The sequence below is a fragment of the Ziziphus jujuba genome, chromosome 8 (genome assembly GCF_031755915.1).
Source record: "Ziziphus jujuba cultivar Dongzao chromosome 8, ASM3175591v1".
NCBI classification, from domain to species: Eukaryota; Viridiplantae; Streptophyta; class Magnoliopsida; order Rosales; family Rhamnaceae; genus Ziziphus; species Ziziphus jujuba.
The window spans coordinates 18494232-18514773 of NC_083386.1; the positions used below are offsets into that span (position 1 = coordinate 18494232).

Here is a 20542-nt window from a genome sequence, read left to right on the forward strand (position 1 = left end):
AAATGTAGAAAAGAAAGGTTTTAAAAGTAAAGACCCTAATAGGGGAAAACCTTTTATTAGGAAAAAGAGTACTATAGATAATTACAATTAAAATGAAAAACAAAATACAAAACCCAACCCCAAAAATTGAGCACCTAAACAAACCAAAAAGTGCTTATTCCCTATAAACAAGAGCATGTAAACAAGTATAAGGAAGAGCAAGCAACCGCTGCTTTTTATCTGAAAAGAAAGCTACCTTAAATCATCAACATGATTTTCTTCTCAAAAAATATAAGATACCCAAAAAATAATAGAATTTAGGGATATCAGCAGCCAAGCAGTCCGGATTTTATCAAGATTGATACATTGCATCCTAAACTTTTTTTTCTGGCATTTTGCATCCCAAACTTCCTTTTTACTTGCACCGTTGGTTATTCTATTAAAAATACATAACGGAATGATCAGGTGCCTCACACGTGCTCATCAAACGAGGGTACATCAAGTAATTTCACTATTCTCAATTCAGAAATTAGGGTTTCCATCGAAACCCCTTCTCATTCTTCTTCTTCTTCTTCTTCCTTCCACATCCATGTATGTTCTCTTTCATTCCTCACTTTTTTCACTTCTCACGTGCTCTTTCAAATCCAAAACCCCTTCTTTTTCTTTTTCTTGTTCTTCTTCTTCTTCCAAACTACCACTCTCAATAACACCAATAGTTTCAAAGCTGCTAGGAAATGAAGTTCTCTTTCTCCTCTTTCTATGTATCTCTTTCTGTCTCTCTCTATTTCTCTTTCTCTATCCTTTTTTATTTATTTATTTTTTTTACATACTCTCTTTTTCTTTGTAAAACTCTCTGTTTGTCTGTCTCGCTCTCCTCTTTTTCTGTCTCTGTTTTTTTTTTTTTTTTGGTCCTCTCTCTTTCTCTATATCTCTCTGTCTATCTCCTCTCTCTAGTAGATATTTTAGGAAAGCAAAACTCCATTTTATAAATGGATCAAAGCTTTTTTTTCCTCCACATTTCTTGAATTCCAAATAGAGCCTAAATATTGTAAAATGACCTGATCTACCCTCGTTTGAAGAGCACGTGTGAGGCATGATCATTTCGTTATGTATTTTTAACAGAAGAACCAACGGTGCAAGTAAAAACGAAGTTTGGGGTGTAAAATGCCAGAAAAAAAAGTTTAGGGTGCAATGTGTCAACCTCAATAAAGTTCAGGGTACTTAGCTACCAATATCCCTAGAATTTATATATTCCAAACAAAAGAGCCAATGAGAATGAAGGACCCAAGGAATCTCCATAGACAGGTTTGTAATAATTTGAACCACAAAGAACGAATAACTTTCAACACAATAGAAGTCCAAGTATATAACTTAGTATAACCAATAACTTTAATAACAACCCATAAGTCAGTTTCAAAAAAAAAGTGCAATACTAAAAGGAGAATAAAAGCAAACTTCCACAAAACCATAAGATGTTCTAAAAATTTATCAACAACCAGCTAAGAGGAGAATGATGTCCACACCCAACTTCTTAAGAACCTTTCATTACTAAATAGAATTATGAATATGACCCACCAGATGCCTCTGTGATTGCTTTTCTAATAAAAACTAAAGATAAACAAAGTAAAAATAAAAAAAGGAAAGAAAGCATTCTCATAAAATGCATTTTTTTAAGCAAACCAAATAGTCAAAAATACAACAATGATTTTAGCATTCCATAAGAAATATAGTTGAAAGCTAAATTTCCTTTCCATACAATGAAAAAAACAGTCCACAATTAAGTCATGCATATTTATGGAGACTCCAAATAAAGAACCAATATAATCCCACAAAAGCCTCACATATTAACATGTTAAAAATGAATGAGAGCTATCTTTAACTTCTTTAAGGCATAAAGAACAATGAGACCACATATAAAAACCAATCTTATTGAAACTATCATCAGTCGAAAGCTAGTTCGCAAACAAACTCCAACAGAGAAAAAATCTTAAAGGAGGCAAGAAAAACTTTCCCCAAATCCATTTGATCCAACTAGGGGTGTTCAAAGTTTCTAGGAAAAAGATGAATAATATGATTTAAAAGTTAAACTCTAAGAATGCTGGCATCCAAAATAACTTATTTGAATAAGCTAAAACTATTATCTTTTTAACAAGAGAAGTAACTTTCAGAAATCACAATTGTAAACCAAAAGGCAAATTTCCAAGCACCATTATGATCCATAAAATTCGAAACAAGCATATTAGAGCTCTAATCATACCGATTAAAAATAATGTTAATGAGTGGAGACCAAACCCATTTATCTTCTAGAATCAGACCTTAGAATGTCTACCAACCAACTATTTAGAATTACCTATGATATTATCATAAGCAGCCCTAAGAAACAACCAGATAGATGAGCAAACATAAGACCTTATAGCCTCAACAATTTGTCCAAATACCAAGCCTTCAAGAAATTAGAAATAAAAGAATCTGAGGTTAAAAAATCTCTAAACCGTTCTACTAATCAAAGCCAAATTAAAAATCATTGAATGCTTAATCCCGAGACCCCTAACATTGACCCAAAAGCAATATTTTTTCTAAGATACCATAATCGATTTTGAAAAAATTAATTACTAAAAGAGAAATACTTCCTGATTATTGATGCAAAAAATGAACACTGACTTTAACAATCTTATTCACAGACAAAATAACTAAACCATTTGATACTAATTCTAATAAACTTTTATTATTAAAAGAAACATGTGAATCATAAGTCGTATCAAGAGCAATTTCAATGCTAAAGAATTAGATGCTAAGCTTATTATCCTATTATTTTGAGAAGAAATTATTGAATCAATATTTTTGCTTCCTTAACCTCTTTTGTATTGTGATCCATGGAACACCTGCTTATATAGACAACCTTCCAAAAATTATCAAAGAACGGATACACCCAATTGTTTATCCTTAATTAAACATTAATTTGAGTTAAATTCAATTACAACATTATCATTTTATATGAGTTTAAAGATACTAAGCAAATTCTAGGCTATCGTAGGAATTATAAAAATGTCTTCCAAGAAAAAAATCCAAAACAACTTTTAACTACTATATTTCCAATACCAATAATATCAATTAGCAAACCATTACGAACAAGTAATTTGCTTTTTCATTGTAACCAACATGCTAAAGGAGATAAGAACAGTCAAAGGCAGCATGATTAGTTGCTCAATTATCCCAGTAGCAATTAGGACCACCGACTGTTGTTAGAGCAGCTAAATTCACTAAATGAGGATCAGGGGTTTTAGTTCCACTAGATGCACCAACTAGATCACATAATGTAATAGTCACAATGAAGTCATTGCTTTTCACATAAAAGAAAGATAAGGATTCCAACTACACAGTGCAATGAAAAGTGCTTGAGCAGGTTCAGAAAATAAACCAAATTGGCCTAGTGAATTGGTTGAAATATTTCAAAAACTAGATTAGCATCAAACTCTTAATATGGAAAACAAGTTGAAAGATAGGTTCATAAGTAGGAAACTAAATCAGATTTCCCATTGGAAATTGAGAAACTGCAGAAGCTTTAGTGATAATATTTATAGAATTTCCAAGCCTAAAATAACAATCATTTATAGTATATCCAAGTTCGCCACATATTTGACATTGTGGTTTTCCATTTCTTATATCCAAATTTGCCACTTATTTAACATTGTGGTTTTCCATCTCTTTTTTTATAATTTTGCTTACTTGTACTCTTATTACAAGCATTGTTTTTATCTGAGTTAGGTTCATGTATCTCATTTAGTGTGAAAACTAGTTTTTGGACTGTAATATTGGCTGGATACCACTAACAAGAAGTTATAGTGAACAAAAACAATGTTATAAGTAGTACTAGACACAATACTATCAACAACAACTCCTTCTATTCTTGAACTTGAGGTAATAATATATACAACATGATCAATAACTTCGATGCACATATTTGTACTAGAATTATTACCATATGGACCAACATTCACAAGAATGGCAAAAATAGGAAAATTGAACTAAGATCTACTATTGTCATGTCATTATTTAACTCCAACCAATTATCACAGTAAAGTAAATGTTGTTTTATCTCTTGAATCCCTAGAAGAACTAATTTTATGGTTAGGTTAACAACCAATATTTTGTACTCGGACCCAATCCTCCAAACTGCGAGAGACTAAGTTTTCTTCAACAACAAACCCACCACCAGTTGCTATTTGATCCATTATTAAAAATAGCTAAACACGCTTAATGAACCTGAATCCTTAAGAGCACGCTAAATCCTTCTAGACATCTTTAAACCAGTCACTAATCCAGAAATTGAATTTGTGGTCACAGTAACTATTTGGTCTTAAAGCAGTTTATCATTTAAGATATAAAGTTGTTGATTCAAAGTAAATCTATTAAGATTTCATCATCAATTTCACATTCAAGTACACTAATTTCTTCCATGAATAGTGATTCTTCTTTGAGCACAAACTTGCCAAGCTTGTGTCCCTAAATATTTGAAAGAACTTGTGATTTCTAGATTAGATAATTTTTAGAAGCTAACTTAAGAATTGTACTTGAAAAAAGAGAGATAGAGATTAGATGCTTGATCACCATATACATGGTTGTCCTTCTAAGAGAGGAATTAGCACTATTGTATTAATTGAAGCAAGCAAATCATAACGATACTCGTTTGTCATCGTTAAAGTTGTTATCATGAACAAATTTGATATATGGAAGAGAGAGAGAGAAGGAGAGAGAGAGATAATGATTTCTATAATTAATTTGTAAGACCTATAAGCCCTATGAAGTAAGAAAAGGAAAAATCAGTGACCAATACACTCGAATGGATTATAATGACCAGTGGCAATTTGGTGTGAGGTTGTCAAGACAAGTGTGGCTGGGTTCGGAGAACTAGTAGGCTATCTTATTGGCAAAGCTAACTAGTATCCATTCCCACATTACCGGGATGTAGAACAATGTTGATTCAAACATAAAATAGTCATTTTTTTAACAAACGGGACCACCTCAAAGCAGTTGGCTTCAAAATTTGAAAGAACTTTGGAGTTAAGGATGCTTTAGTAGGAGCAATTCTAGAATGGGTGATCTCATAGGAAGTCTAAACGAAATCTTATACAGTTTGGAGTGCAGTGGGAAGATGGGGGGATAATATTGGTGGTGCAAGAAAGTGGGGCATGCATTGGATAAATGGGAACAATATTGGTGTTGCAAAAGAGTAAGGCTTTACAAATGGTATCAGAGCCTATATTCAGCTGGAAGTATGCCTATAAAGACAGGCAGCCCCAAGAGGAATGTATTGTAAAACCTATAAGCCTTAAAGAATGGGAGGCAATAAGGGGTAAGATCAGTAAACAATACATTGAATGGATTATGATGACCAATAAGTATGGATGAGTACGGGGCAATTGGCCCCAAGAGGAGTGTATTATAAGAATTGTGAGACTTAAAGGATGTGAGATAAGAGGGGAAAAATCAGTAAACAATACACTGAATAGATTGTGATGACCAATGGTGGTTTTATGTAAGGTTATCAGAATAAGCATAGGGCACTAGCAAGTTACTTTACTAGCAAAGCTAACTGCTATCCAATCCCCAATCATCCCGGTATGGAACGGTAATGGTTCAAATGTAAAGGAGTCAGCCTTTTAACAACTGAGATTTTTTCAGAACAATTGGCTTCAGAGTTCGAATAAACTCTAGAGTTAAACATGCTCCAATGAGAGCAATCCTAAGATGGGTGACCTCTTAGAAATTTGGAACAAAACCTCATACCGTCTAAAGCACAGTGGGTAAATAGGGGACAATATCGGTGATGCCAAAAAGTGAGGTGTTACAAATGGTATCAAAGCTTGTAACGATTGAAAATATGCCAGCAACAACGCTTGGCCCAAAGGAGGTGTATTGTCTAACTTGTGAGCCCTAAAAATACGAGACAAGAAGGGGCAAGATCATTGAACAATACACTAAGAAGAATTGTAATGAACTATGGTGGTTTGGTTTGAGACTGCTAGGATAAATGTGGGGGGGTGTAGGGCACTAGCAATGCTAAGTAGTATCCAATTCCACATCACTTGGGTATGGAATAGTGATGGTTCAAATATAAAATAACAACCAAAATATTTTCAGAGTAGTTGGTTTCAAGATCCAAAAAAATTCTAGAGTTAAGCATGCTCCAATAAAAATAATCCAAAGATGGGTGATTTCCTTGAAAGTCTAAATAAAACGTTATACCATGTGAAGTGTGGTGGATACTTGGCTCAAGAGAGGGTGTATTATAAAAGCTATGAGCCCTAAAAATGTGAGGCAAGAAAAGGCTAGATTAGTAAATAATACATTGAAATGGATTGAAATAACCAATGGCAATTCAGTGTGAAGCTGTCATGATAAACATAGATGCAGGACATTAGTAGGCTACCTTACTAGCAATGCTAACTAATGTTCAATACCACATCACTTGAGTGTGGAACGGTAACGGTAAAAATGTAAAGTAGTCACTCACTTAACAAATAAAGCGGCTAGCTTACGAATTCGAAAAAAAACTCTAAGTTCAAATGTACAATGAGCTATAATGGAGATATGCTAGCATTACTCATTATGATGACATAACTATAACAAAGATTATATTTGTAAACCTATATATCTAACAAGAAACTGAAGAGATCTTGAAGAACTTTTTTCTCCTATAGGATAGTCATTTGACAAAGCTAATGACATAGAACTAACGACATAGTTAACAGACACAACAAACTACAATGAGCTATAATGGAGATAAGCTAGCATTTCTTATTATGATGACATAACTATAACAAAAATTATACTTGTAAACCTATACATCTAACAAGAAAATTGAAGATATTTGGAAGAACTTTTTTCTCCTATAAGATAGTTTTTGAACAAATTATTGAAACATTAAATAAATAACTAAATAAACAAATAGATGTTGTTTGGTAACATGGTTTGTTTTTAGTTTTTTTTTTTTTTTTTCCCTCCTGTAAGATAGTTATTTGATAAACACATTATTGAAATATTAAGTAAATAAACAAATAAGATGTTGTTCGGTAACATGTTTTGTTTCTAGTTTTTTTTTTTTTTTGCTCCTGTAAGATAGTTATTTGATAAACACATTATTAAAACATTAAGTAAATAATCAATTAAGATGTTGTTTGGTAACATATTTTATTTTTTAGTTTTTGTTTTTTATTTTTTTAATTAATTATATATAGTTTACTTACCTCAAATGTTTATTAATATTGATCAATTTGTTAAGCATCTTAAATAACTAAAAACTTGAAAGAGAAAAAATAAATAAATAAAACAAAAAGCCACCATTTGAAATTGTGTTTAATTTGGTTTTATGTGTTTTCTTTCTCCTTTAATTTTATAATTAATTGAATACCTAACAACCTCTAAAAATTACAGACACTAATATAAGCAAACTATACATAATTAATTAGAAAAGAAATAAAAACTAAAAACCAACTATATTATTAAATCATACCTTATTTACTTTTCCTTCTTTTTCACTTTCTTATATATATGTATATATATTTCGTCAATTCATTTTCTTTGAATGGATAAATATTAAATGATTTTGAGAGTATTCTAGAAGGAACAATGTGGTCCAGGAAGATTATGATTTTGCGGCGCGTGCAGTCTCAAAAAATTAAAGATGTAATAAGTAAGAGCAAATTGGTTTTGTGAGTAGCACACAGAAGGATAAAAGAGTATTTCACGCAAACAGGAAAGCTAAACAATTGGAAGAGTAATAATAACAACAATAATAGCACAAAGATGGTTCGATGATTATGTCTGTTACTTTAATACTAATTTTACAGACAGCAGGAATTAACGAGGTGATAATAATTAAGCACTGAGAATGTAATGTCAAACATCCGGTTTAAGGTTGACCAAAAATCTTTCTTTAACTTGTTTACTTTTATTTTCAAAAAATCCTATGAAACAAAAATATTATTTTTGATCGTTGCTAGTCTTCATTTATAAAATTTTTATATATCATTTAACAAATTTAAAACTTAACAAAATTTACATTTTCAAATTAAATTTTTGATATAAAAAATTAATATATTATTAAATACAATCAATTAACAATTATCATATTATAATAATTTCAAAAATTATCATCGACATTACTAATAAATAACAAGATTCTTAATTTTCACTACCATTCTTTTAAAGTTAGATATTGGAAATAGAATTTGTTCAAAATAATTTAAAGATTAAAAAGTGCTACTCTAAATTGTTGCCATGAATTTATTTAATTAGTTAAAGGAATAACTATAAGTCATTTTAAGAGAAAATGTGTTTTACTAAATCCATTTTTATTGAACATTCGAATCCAATTTGTATTGGAATTTAGATGTTCCTTTTGAGCAATTCTTTTCCATTTGTGTATCTCTTTTTTCTTAAATGAATCTAATTTTATGTTGTCAAAAAACAATTGGAGAAATAAAAGAGAACCTAAATGGCGGGCATAACAAAAATCAAAAAGATATACAAATCCTAGGGAAAATTATAAAGCATACGGAGTGGATAGGGCTCATAATCTTGCTAAAATTATGAACTTGGAAAATATATCACTCTTACAAGCTTGTTTGTATGAGTCTCAAAGCCCGAGGAGACAGCTTTGGTTTTCACTTTTCCGCTTTCAATCTAAATCTCTACTTTCAAGATATGGTGATTCAAATGTTTTATCCAAAAAAAAAAAAAAAGATATGGTGATTCAAAAAGTTGAAAATTTATATTTTATTTCCAATTATAAATATCCAGAGACAATTAGCAATAAGAAAAATAACATTTAGCATTTATGATAAATAAGCAACAATTATTGATTTGACTCAATATATATATATATATATATGAAATATTGAATTTAGTTAGCCTTAAGAGAATCCAATGTGTTACTCGACACATTTTAAATGGGTGATTAAAAGATATCGATAATCGCTAATCTTATTGGAAAGAATGATGATGTTGAATGCATACAATTTAATTTAATCCAAGTTCCAACAATTTGAAAAATGAGGTTTGGGTAGAATTCGTTACCATCAAATACAATACAAGAAGACAAGTTTACAACTTATAATTAATTGTGATAAAATATATAAATTAAGATTTGCAGTAAAAAAAAAAAAAAAAAATGTAAGCTACTTATGATTCCATCTTAACTTGTCTCCACCAATAAGATAGATGGACAAATATAGACAAATATATGTACCATCCCAAACCCTAACCCTTAAAAATATCTATTACCAATTTACCAAAAAACAACAAAATCTATACCCAAAAATAAATTAGGGAAAGATAAATCGAAAGCAAAAGTTACAAATTTCATAATTTGTACTAACTACTAAATTCCTAATAGTGAAAAAAACAAAACATAAGAGCTAATTTGAAATAAGGTAGATAAAATATTAAAATTTGAAGAAAAATAATCTATATATAACTATCATACTATCATACGATATCTCTTGTTAGTTTATTTATATACTTTCACATTTACATCTATTGGAGGTATGAAGATTCAGACTTGGACTATTATATATACTTTCACATATTTAATTTATTATACTATAATAAAAATGGATAATCTATATTGGTGTAATTTTGCAATTTTTTCATTAAATTAAAATAAAATGCATGTACGAGAACACTGAAATTTAAGTAATGTATCGATTGGTACTAAATTAGTTGCCTCATAACATGTGACTATATGTCTCTTTACTTTCATTTCATTTGTTTTTAAATTGTTCTCAAATAATTCTATGAAATGTGTAGCTACAAGGGGGGGGAAGAAAATACTCAATATACTAAAATGTTTTTAAGCACTTTGCATTTAAGATATATCTTAATACATAGACATTTCAAGACTTTTGAGCAGGTTTTAGGAAGGTATGGAACTTTTTCTCTTTTATTTTTATTTACTTTTTGATATTGCTTTTTCTATTGTCTTTTTTTTTTTTTTTTTTTTTTTTTGGTAGATACTTTTTTCTATTGTCTTACTCGACGGAATTCTGAGTAATATATATATACTCTTTGTTTAGCTTCATAACAATCTTTAATCTTACAAATAAAAATATTTGTCCTCCTATACCATAACATAAGAGAACTTCAAGCGCTTTTCTCACCTATTGGCCTATTTCTACTACTTTGTCATCCAACATTTTGCTTTCCCCTATATTCACTCCTTAAGGCCATTCCAAGGCGGTGCTAAAGCTTAAAGCAGCTTACAAATCCAACAAAAAGGCATATATGCCTCGATGCAAAGATATATACTAGCCAATTACAGATGGATTATTGCATTCTTTATAATTAGAAATTATTAGAGGTGATCTCATAATAGTTCTACGTACTGTAATTTCACATTTTGCTTAATTTTGTATATTAGATGGTAACATAGAAATCGACTTTCTTATTATTATAATTAATTATTATTATTGAAAATTTGCAGTGAACTAAGTTATGTCCATGAGAATGTTCATTTTTGTGGATAAGCAATTATATAAATAGTAAATGCCAAATTTATTTAACAATTTATTTAGCAAATGATGTGATATTGTTTTATTGATTAAATATTAATATTAAAGGATATATAAATCCTTAATGAAACTTATTTAAAAGAAAAAAAATCTTAAAATAATAAATGTAACACAATATAATCAGAAATGATATTGCATAACATAATAAAGTATATATAACACAATATAAGCTATATAAAAAAATAATATTATTATATTATTTAGCATCACTTAGTAAATAGAGTTTAATGGGCCTTTGGTTATTGCTTTTTGAACTAAGATAAGTGCTAGAAAGAGAGAAAAACAATACTTGGTTATATGTTTGGCAAAAATTTTGAAAGTGTTTTTTAAATAAAAAATAAGCATTTAAGGTATTTTTAAAAGAAGTATCAAGGTTGGTAATGTTTTTTTTCATATATGTTACGAGGTCTAAAGAAATAAGCATTCAATATATTAATTAAAATAGAAAAATAGAAAAAATAAATTTACAAGTGTTTTTTAATGTATGTAGTCAAATATTATATTATTTATTTTATGAAATATTTATTAAAAAAATGTTATTAGAAATTATGAAAAATAAAAGCCTATTAAAGAGCGTTCTCAAATATGTACAACAATGTGGATGGACTTATGCTTTGCATAATTAGCAACAATGGTAAACAGGAGGAAGAAAATAAATAAATTGTGTGTAATTAAATTTGACTTGCTTATCAATTTTTTTATTATTTTTGGAGGCAAGAGCCTCAAACGTCTCGAAGGAGAAAAGGTTAAATAATTAATATATCAATAATCCCAAATTGGAAATTCTCAAATCAAATAATCCAAAAGTGAAAAGTGAGAAAAAAAAAAAAACTTATTTTGTTTGTTGAATTTTCATAAATTTTTGGAACATAAAAGTTAGTGAATACGGTGTATATTTGAATGTTGGTATAAATTTTTCCGGTTGGTCAAATTAAAAGAACAAAATAAACTACACAGAAGATTCGTAACATCTGTCGTATCCAAAAAAATTCACTCACAAAAAAATAAATTGCAAGTCCTAAGAAAAAGTCAGCAAATTTTTTTTAAAAAAAATATTATTATAAAAATAATTTAAATATATTATACTGCATATTTTTTAAATTTTTTTAATTTTTAATAAATATTTTTATAAAATTAAAAAAATATAAATACAAAAATATTCGATTATAATAAAATAAAATCTAAAAAACATACAATATAATATATCTAAATTGCTTGCAGAAAAAAAAAAACCAAATATTTACTCAAAGTGACAGTGAGTCTGAAGCAACAAAACACACGATCATAATTTGAAATCCCATCCACTTAATTACAAGAATAAGCATCTGCCACAAACAATAATTAAATTAACCTATTAAAAAAACCAAAATTTAGTCTCTCAAAACCAAATATTTAAAAATTAATACATTGCAAAAATTAAAATAATAATAAGAATTAATGCATGTTGGACAATTGGCAGGTGGGTTGCACGGAAGGACAAATGTCTGCAACCACTGGGCCATTCCTCCAGTTGTTTGCACAATCCAACCCAGACCCAAACCCTCTCTCTCTCTCTCTCTCTCTCTCATTTTCATATTTTGAACTGTCTCAAAGAGACCCTGAAACCTTAATAAAAGCAAGCTTGTCTTTAACATTCTCTACTCCTGCTTCTTTTTCTTCTCTCCCTCTCTCTCTCTCTTGTTTTTATTTTTTTTATCCTTTTCTCTTTTTCCTTCTTTTGTTGGGTCCCTCAGTCTGCAAAACCCAGCAAACACCCAACTGGGTTATTATTAAATCTTCCCCAACCAGCAAACACAATCCTCCTCACACGCTCATTTTTCCTTTCGAAACCCCCCTTCTGCTTTTTATTTCTCTTCCATATATCCTATGGCTCAGTCGATAGACGACGCCGAGTTTTGGCTTCCGTCGCAGTTTCTCCCTGACGACTTCTTCCTCGTGGATAAAGAAAACTTCAATAGCAACAGTACTACTACTACAGCAGTTGGGTCTGGTTTTGGGATACGGTTTCCCACTGAGTTCCCTTACGAGTTCGAATCGTTCAACTCTAAGTCAGCTCGCAGCTCTCCTGTTGATTCAGCTGTGGGTTTGACGGAAACTGAGAGCAGCGACGAGGAAGACTTCCTTTTCGGGTTGACTCGTCGTCTCGCTCAGTCCGCGCTTCACGAGACTCAGAAACTCGCCGTGCCAAGCGTAGGCCAACACAAACCAGAGGTAAGGAAAAAAGCTTTTTCTTTTCTTATTTCACAGAAATAGAAATTGGTCTTTACGAAACCGGTGCGAGGGGTCCTTACTCTTAGGATTTGTGTTTTGTTTTTGGCTCTCAGATGGTGATGTCCGGGTCGCCCCAGTCGACACTGAGTGGAATCGGAAGCTGGTCGGGTCGGAGTACGATTTCAAGCAATGGAAGCCCAAACGGTCCTTCCCAAGTTCCCTCACCCCCAACGACACCGTTCGGAGCTAATGATGACACGTGGGATCTGATATCTGCAGCGGCTGGACAGGTCGCGAGGTTGAAGATGAGTGGTGGTGAAGGAACCAAGTTCAGCAACCATGGCAGGGGACTTCTAGGTCCTCCTCGCAGTCCCAATCCTCGTGTGAGAAACCCCAACTGTGCTGGACTCTACACAAACCATGGCCTTACTCAGAATCTGCCACAGGTAAAAAATAAATAAATAAGTAAAAGCTCATGGGTTTATTTCTGTTTGGTTGACCGGAAAGAGAGATGGAAAAAGTAGTGGAAGTATTTGAGCTTCCGATTCCCGAAAAAGAAATTTCATTTTCTCGTCATCCAAACAAAGGTTTTCCGATCTGGGCTTTGTCATTAATTGCTTTTTTCTTTTCAGCTTCAGCATGTGAGACCGGAGCAAGCACTGAAATCACAGTCCACCGGCGGCGCGTGGGGAAGACACGCCAAGGCTGGTTGGCCAGCTCAGCAGCCACAAGAACATCAACAGCAGCAGCTGATCCAGAGCAGAGTGAGAAATAGTAGTAGTTATGTTGGGCATGAAATTGGGCGTAGTGGGCATCCTGTGAATTTGGCCCAATCTGCAGCTTTGCGTTCTTCTGTGCATGGACAACATCTAAAGCAACAGCCTCACTACATTGAACCTCCAATGCGCACCGTTTTGCTCGGTGGATCTGGCTTGAAAAAGGAATGCGCTGGTACCGGAGTCTTCTTGCCTCGCAGATATGGAAACCCGCCTGAGTCTCGAAAGAAAACAGCTGGTATGACTGTTTCGTGAGCCTAATTTTATGGCCTTTTCGAGTTTTTTTTCTTTTACTTATTTTTCTAAATATTATGGACTATTCGTTGAACAAGTTGCTCTGTTTATATGTAGGTTGTCCTACGGTTCTTCTTCCAGCAAAAGTTGTTCAAGCTCTCAACTTGAGCTTTGATATGGTGAATAATGGTCATTCTTATCCCCACTTCAGCAATGGGTTCGCTCCAGACCATGGTAAAGCTTGTTTTTAGTGGAATTTTTGGGTTTCAAATTCTCAGCTGTGTGTGTTTTTTCTTAATTATTATTATTATTATTTCTTTTATAAATTTGGATGGGATTTCAATTTACAGAGGCTTTAGTGGCTAGAAGAAATGCTCTATTGGCGCAGCAAAGGAGGAGTTCAAGGCCAGAAGGTCCACTGAATCATGATGTTCGTCTGCCTCAGGAATGGACATACTGATTCAAACCCAGACTGTAGTTTCAATTTTAAGATGGAAAAAAAAAAATATATATATATATATATATATAAATATATTTATAAGGAAATTATAAATTAATTCTAAGCCTAAAAGTTTCTTATAGGGAAGGATGGTATTTGGTTTCTAATACAGAATGAAATTCAAGTATGTGAATGTAGTTTAGGACAATAAGAAAATCCAGGTTTTTTTGGAAGGATGTTTGCAGCTTTAATGGTCTTCATAAAGCTTTAGCTGAAGGAAGGATACTAATGGTAGGAAAAAGGAGTTCTTTTGTTGTAATAAAGGGGCAAATTTTCTTTGGATGTTTGATGGGGGCAAAAAGGGATGGGAAATGTTGATTTGGGACATTTGTTTTTTGTTTTCTCTTATTTTGATATATGGGTAAAACGGACCGAACTCAAAGCAAACCCTCTGTAATTTTCCCATTGGGAAGGTAATCTCTAATAAGAAAGTGTTAAAAGATTATGTTATTATGTTAAAGATTATGTGCTTCTTCTGTTTTCTAAGATAATTTATCTATTTTGCTATTTTATCTTATATTTATTTTTGGTGAATTGCTATTTCATTTTTTTTGTCATGGGTTTTGTAGGAATTTTATATTTGGCTCTAGAATAGCGGATTCATCCATCTTTTTAGTTATACAAAAATGGGTTATGGTCGTTTTAAATTAAGTAGAGCACAAAACACAAAGTGAGCAGTTGTTTACAGTTGTAACACATTAATACTCTTTAAAATTCATTAAAACCGTTGGTTTATTTATTTATTTTTTGGGCTTGAATGTCTTCGGAGGAAGGAACACTTTTGCCCACTGCTCCTCTTGAACTTTCTAAGGAATAAAGTATGTAGGCGGTTGCTTCGGCATGAAGTGTTGGGGATGGATGGGGATCTAAATGCAAATGGTTATGGGTTTAAAAACATTTCGTACGGTTTTTTATTTGTTTTATTTCAGTAATAAATTTTCATTTTTGAATTTTCTAATTTTGCAGCCTCTGGTGGAGCCCATCACTTCTGCTTTTGCTTCAATATTTTTCACTTTTCCTTTAATGTCCTCATGCATTTCCCGCTAATCTAGCTGGAGGTAAATAAGAAAGGTAGCCGAGTCAATTTCTACCCAAAAAAAAAAAAAAAAAAAAAAAAAGGAAGAAGGTTGGCCCCATATCACTTTTACCCCTAAACTATGATATTTCTTTTCTTGGCGCTCTAAACGATAATATTGCCCCCAGTCTTTTGTTTTTGTATTATTTTTCTAATCAAATATTTTTGACAAGTATTATCCCAAAAAAAGTATTTTCGACAGATGAGTATAATGAAATTGACCAATAAATATGATGAAATTCAAGTTTCAAAATTTTGATATAAAAATATAAAAACTATTGAATATTAGATAAATGTTTACAAAAAATTATAGAAATTTATTTTAAAAAATAATTTTTTTTAATCTTAGTATTATTTATTTAATTAATTAATTATTAATTTGATTATAAAAATTCTAAAAATATTTAATAAATATTATATTTTTTTAATATAAATAGTAACCATTATAAATAAATTATTATTAATTAAGATATTATATTATATTCCATAAAATATCATTTCAATATTTATAGATTTTTAATTAATTAAAAATTATTAATCTCTTCTTTGTACAAAATAATTATTAAAAAATATATCTCTTTAATAATTTTTTTATGTAATTTTTAGTAGGTCAACCATAAAAATTTTATGTTAAATATAGTTGTCTTTAATATTTAGTATAATATATTTTATTATTTTTTTTATTTACTTAATATTATTAATGTAAATACTATAAATATAAATTTTATATAATATTATAATTATTATTTTATATTATTATTTTTCATTTTGTTATAATCAATTATTAGTTTGTAATTATGAAATTTTAATGAATTTATTTTATAAAAAATATATAATAAGTATTCATATGTTTTATCAATGAATAAAATCTATTATGGTTATTGAATTTAATTCGTTATATTTTATTTATATAATTAAATATTTAAAAGACAATTAAAAGATTAAAAAAAAATTATCACTAAAGTTAATTTAGTAAAATAATTTACTAAACATCAATAATATTTTTAAATTTTTTATAATAAATTAAAAAAAATTCATCAATATTCATAAACTTTTATGTAAATTTTAAAATTTCAATGAATATTATGAACTTTTTAAGCAAATTGTAAAGGATTTGACATGGATATTTTGATGGAAATTTGGATGAAATTTTAGAAATTTCAATAAATATTATGGAACTTTTATCTAATTCCATTTAGAATCTAAATTTCTTTTCAACCCTTTAAAAAAACAAAAATTTTGATATTTAAAACCTTGATAAAACTAACTTACAAAATATATTTAACATTGTTTTAAAACAGTTTTATGATATAATATTTCATCTTTTTGCATTGTTTATGGCAAATTCGGTAAATTCATTAGGAAAAAAAAAATTGCACAATAGACCGAGTTAATAAATTAATTAATAATATGCATACTTTTGTATTTTTTTTAATAAAAATTATATTTTCCATATCAATTTCAAATATACAAAGAACAAAACACTTTTTTTTTTTTAAAAGAACATTTAAAACACATATCAAACATATTGTGCATTGTTATGTTTAAAACAATTTTATGAATTTTTTAAATTTTTGAACATTTATTATGTTTCACTTTTGTGCATTGTTTATGGCTAATTTGGTAAATTCATTAGAAAAAATTGCATAATGACCTAGTTGATACATTCGTAACTAATACACACTCATGTATGCATTTATGAAAAAACAAATTCTCTTCTCCTATGGATTTCAAATATACTAGGGGGGAAAAAACTCATTTTTTAAGGAGAAAAGTTTAAAAACATGTATCAATTATATTTTCATATTATATAAGTAAAAAGCACATATTAAATATTTTCAATTATTTTTCTCTTTTACGACAACATAAAAAAATTGTATAAAAAGACTTTTTATTTTTTTATTTTTTTACCCATGTTTTTTCTAATTTATAACATATTATACATGTATATATCAAACTTATAAACTCCAAGTTATTCTTCATATTTTTAAATAAATAAAATGATTTGTACACATACATACTGTTTATGTATATTGGCTATCCTATATTTTTTGGCTATGATAATTGAACTGAAATGATACAAAACTAATACTTGGGGTGGAATATGATGATTTTTATAGTTTGGACAATCAAAATAAATAAATAAAATCATAATTTGGAGATAAAATGTTATTAACCCAAAAATTTAACAAGAAATTGGACATCATTTAGTTTTGGACCATTTGGTTTGATAGTTTGGTGTTTTTGTTTATTTATTTGTAATTTAGATATTAGGAGGGGGTGACTCAAACTTGAATAGTTATCCAAGAAAACAATAAGTTTTACCACTATATTGTCTTTGCAAGAAAATATAATTTGGTATTTGGAAATATTAAAAAATTATGTACTAATAACACGCTAACAATAAATAAATGGTATTTTTTTTTCCTTTTTCTTTTCTTTATTTTATTATTATTATTATTTTGCATTTGGAATAAGAATTCGAACTCAAATAATTGTCTGAGCAAATAGAAAATATACCACTAGCTATGTTTAAGACTAAACATTTCACATATATATATATATATATATATATATATATATATATGTATATATATATTTCGGTGGAAATGTGGAAGCCCCAAGGTAAGAACTGAGCTAAATCAACTCATAAAAAAGTTTTAAAAAAAAAATTCCTAAATAAAAGATATCTAAAAATCTTTATTTCTTTGAATAGCATATTCAAGAAAATGAAAGTCTATACAATTTTTAAGCATGAAAATTCTTAAGAATAACAATCCAAACACAATTTCCAATTTTATAGATAATCGTATTATGCTTTTGTTTTTAAATTCAATTAATGTGCCATTCTTACTTTTAGTTTTCGAAGTAAATATGGATTAAAAAATGGATAGTTACATTTTAGTACCATTTAACATTACATAATTTTGTTTTAGGTCTTAAAATCAATTTCTTCACATTGATATTCTGTATTTTTAAAATATTTACAAATTTATTTAATTGAGTTAAAATTGGCAAAAATCATCAAATATGGGTCATGTGTCGCAAATGTAACCACCAAATCTGATTTTTTAAATTTATTTTTCAGATTTTTCTCCAATTTTTCCATTTGAAAAATTCAAAAAAATTGAGAGCCTAAAAAGAAATACCAAATGTTAAAAAAAATTCTGAAAGTCCAAAAAAAAATCAGAAAACCCGAAACAAATATCAGATGTTTAAAAAAAATTTCGAGAGCCCAAAAAAATATGTCAGATGTTCAAAAAAAATCAGAAAGCCTAAAAAAATACCAAATGGTAGAAAGAATTTGAAATCATGATAAAAATACAAAATGATAAAAAAAATCTAAGAGCTCAAAAAAATACTAGATGTTAAAATAAAACCAAGAGTCTCAAAAAATATTAAATGGTTAAAAAATTTTAAGAGCATGATAAAAATACCAACCAGTAAAAAAAACTTATGAGAGCATAATAAAAAATACATGATGTTCAAAAATAAAGAACCAAATGTTTAAATGATTCTGAGAGTATAAAAAAAACATCAGAAGGTTTAAAACATTTTCGAGTTCTCAAAAAAAATACCTAATATTTTTAAAAAATTTGAAAGCGCAAAAAACTATTTAGATATACCAAAAAAATCTAAAAATACTACATGGTAAAAAAAAAAAAAAAATTGAAGGCCTAAACAAAAAATGGTTAGAAAAGTTTCAAGAGCCCTAAAAAAAATAATATGCAGTAAAAAAGAATTCTAAGAGTTCGATAAATATATCATATGTTTTTCAGACTCCTAAATTTTTTTAAAAACATTTGGTTTTTTTTATTTTTTTATTTTTGAGCTCTCAAAACTTTTTTACCATACGGAATATTTTTTTTTAATTGCTTAGAATTTTTTTAACCATTTGATATTTTTCTACACTCCATAAATTTTTTTTAACATCTGATATTGCTTTCAGAGTTATTTTCTACCATATGATATCTATTTTTTGAAGCTCTCATAATTTTTTTTACCATTTGGTATTTTTTTTTTGGCCTTCCAAAATTTTTAACATTTTGGTATTTTATTGGGCTCTTTGATTTTTATTTTTTTTTAAACATCTAGTAATTTTTTTAGATTTTTAGAATTTTGTTTTCAGCATTTGGTATTTTTTTAGCTCTGATTTTTTTTAAGCATCTAATATTTTTTTGGATTCTCTGAATTTGTTTCGAACATCTAGTATTCCTTATTGGGCTTTTGGGTTTTTTTCAAATGAAAAAATTAGAAGAAAATCTGAAAAATAGATTTGAGGGTCACATGCCCAATACATGACTCCTATTTGATGGTTTTCTCCGCAATTTTAATCCAATTGGATCAATTTGCAAAGATTTTGAATATACATGAATAAATATAAAGAAATTAATTTTCAAGCCCCAAAATAAAATTAAATAGTTTTAGAAGATATTAAAACGCAATTATTCTTTTAAAAAAAATAGAATAAAGGTGAAGAAATGAATAGAAAGCCATGTTTTGTGGTTAAATAAACATATTTTTAAGTTTGAAAGTTCTTTTAAACTACATACCAAAAACATTTTCTAATTCTATATATCAATTTAGTGTATTTCTGTTATTAATTTCAATTAATCACATCATAATTATGAGATTGCGTAGTAAGTATAATCTTAAAAAGTTAATAGTGAAAATGAAGAATTGATTCAATTGAAGAAGACCCTGTTATTTTGTTTTGTTTTGGTGAATAATAAGGACCCAGTTTTTTTTTTTTTTTTTGGTAGTTAAAACTGAAACTATATGATGCTATCCTATTCCTATCATGGAGGAATTTATGACCAGTTATAAAGTAGTAATTATACCATAAAATGAGTTTCCTCGATCCAAGAAAAATTGTCAGAAATGGGTCTTAATTTGTAAAGTGAAATGGGTCTTCAACTACTAATTGCTTCTTTATTATTATTATTATTTTCTTTTTTTGTTAAATCTAATTGCTTCTTTATTAATCCTTGATTAAATTAGCTTGATATATATAATATAAAAAACAGGATTTATTTGGGTAGTGGATTCTTAAACAGTGAAAGCACAGGTAAAAACTGTTCAGGTACTTTATAGGAATTAATATTAGCATAATTTCTTTACCTAGATTTTTTTTTTTTTTTTCCTTTTTTCCTTTTTGTACTTTTGAGAGCCAGTGAGTTCAACTTTGTATTCTGGC

The 20542-nt window shown here is 28.9% G+C and overlaps 1 protein-coding gene across 1 annotated transcript; it reads left to right on the plus strand.

Moving 5' to 3' along the window:
- Positions 1-12159: 12159 nt before the first annotated feature.
- On the plus strand, positions 12160-14730 carry LOC107413722 (uncharacterized). Its single transcript, XM_048471070.2, has 5 exons — positions 12160-12761; positions 12875-13207; positions 13394-13775; positions 13889-14005; positions 14122-14730. The coding sequence occupies exons 1-5, from the start codon at positions 12417-12419 to the stop codon at positions 14229-14231; spliced, it is 1287 nt and encodes a 428-aa protein (XP_048327027.1). The 5' UTR covers positions 12160-12416; the 3' UTR covers positions 14232-14730.
- Positions 14731-20542: the final 5812 nt, after the last annotated feature.

Excerpts from the sequence above, each read along its gene's own strand:
- LOC107413722 (XM_048471070.2), top strand. The coding sequence starts at position 12,417 with ATGGCTCAGTCGATAGACGACGCCGAGTTTTGGCTTCCGTCGCAGTTT. Across the intron at positions 12,762-12,874 it reads TAGGCCAACACAAACCAGAG|ATGGTGATGTCCGGGTCGCC; the intron begins GTAAGGAAAAAA and ends TTTGGCTCTCAG. Across the intron at positions 14,006-14,121 it reads TGGGTTCGCTCCAGACCATG|AGGCTTTAGTGGCTAGAAGA; the intron begins GTAAAGCTTGTT and ends TTCAATTTACAG.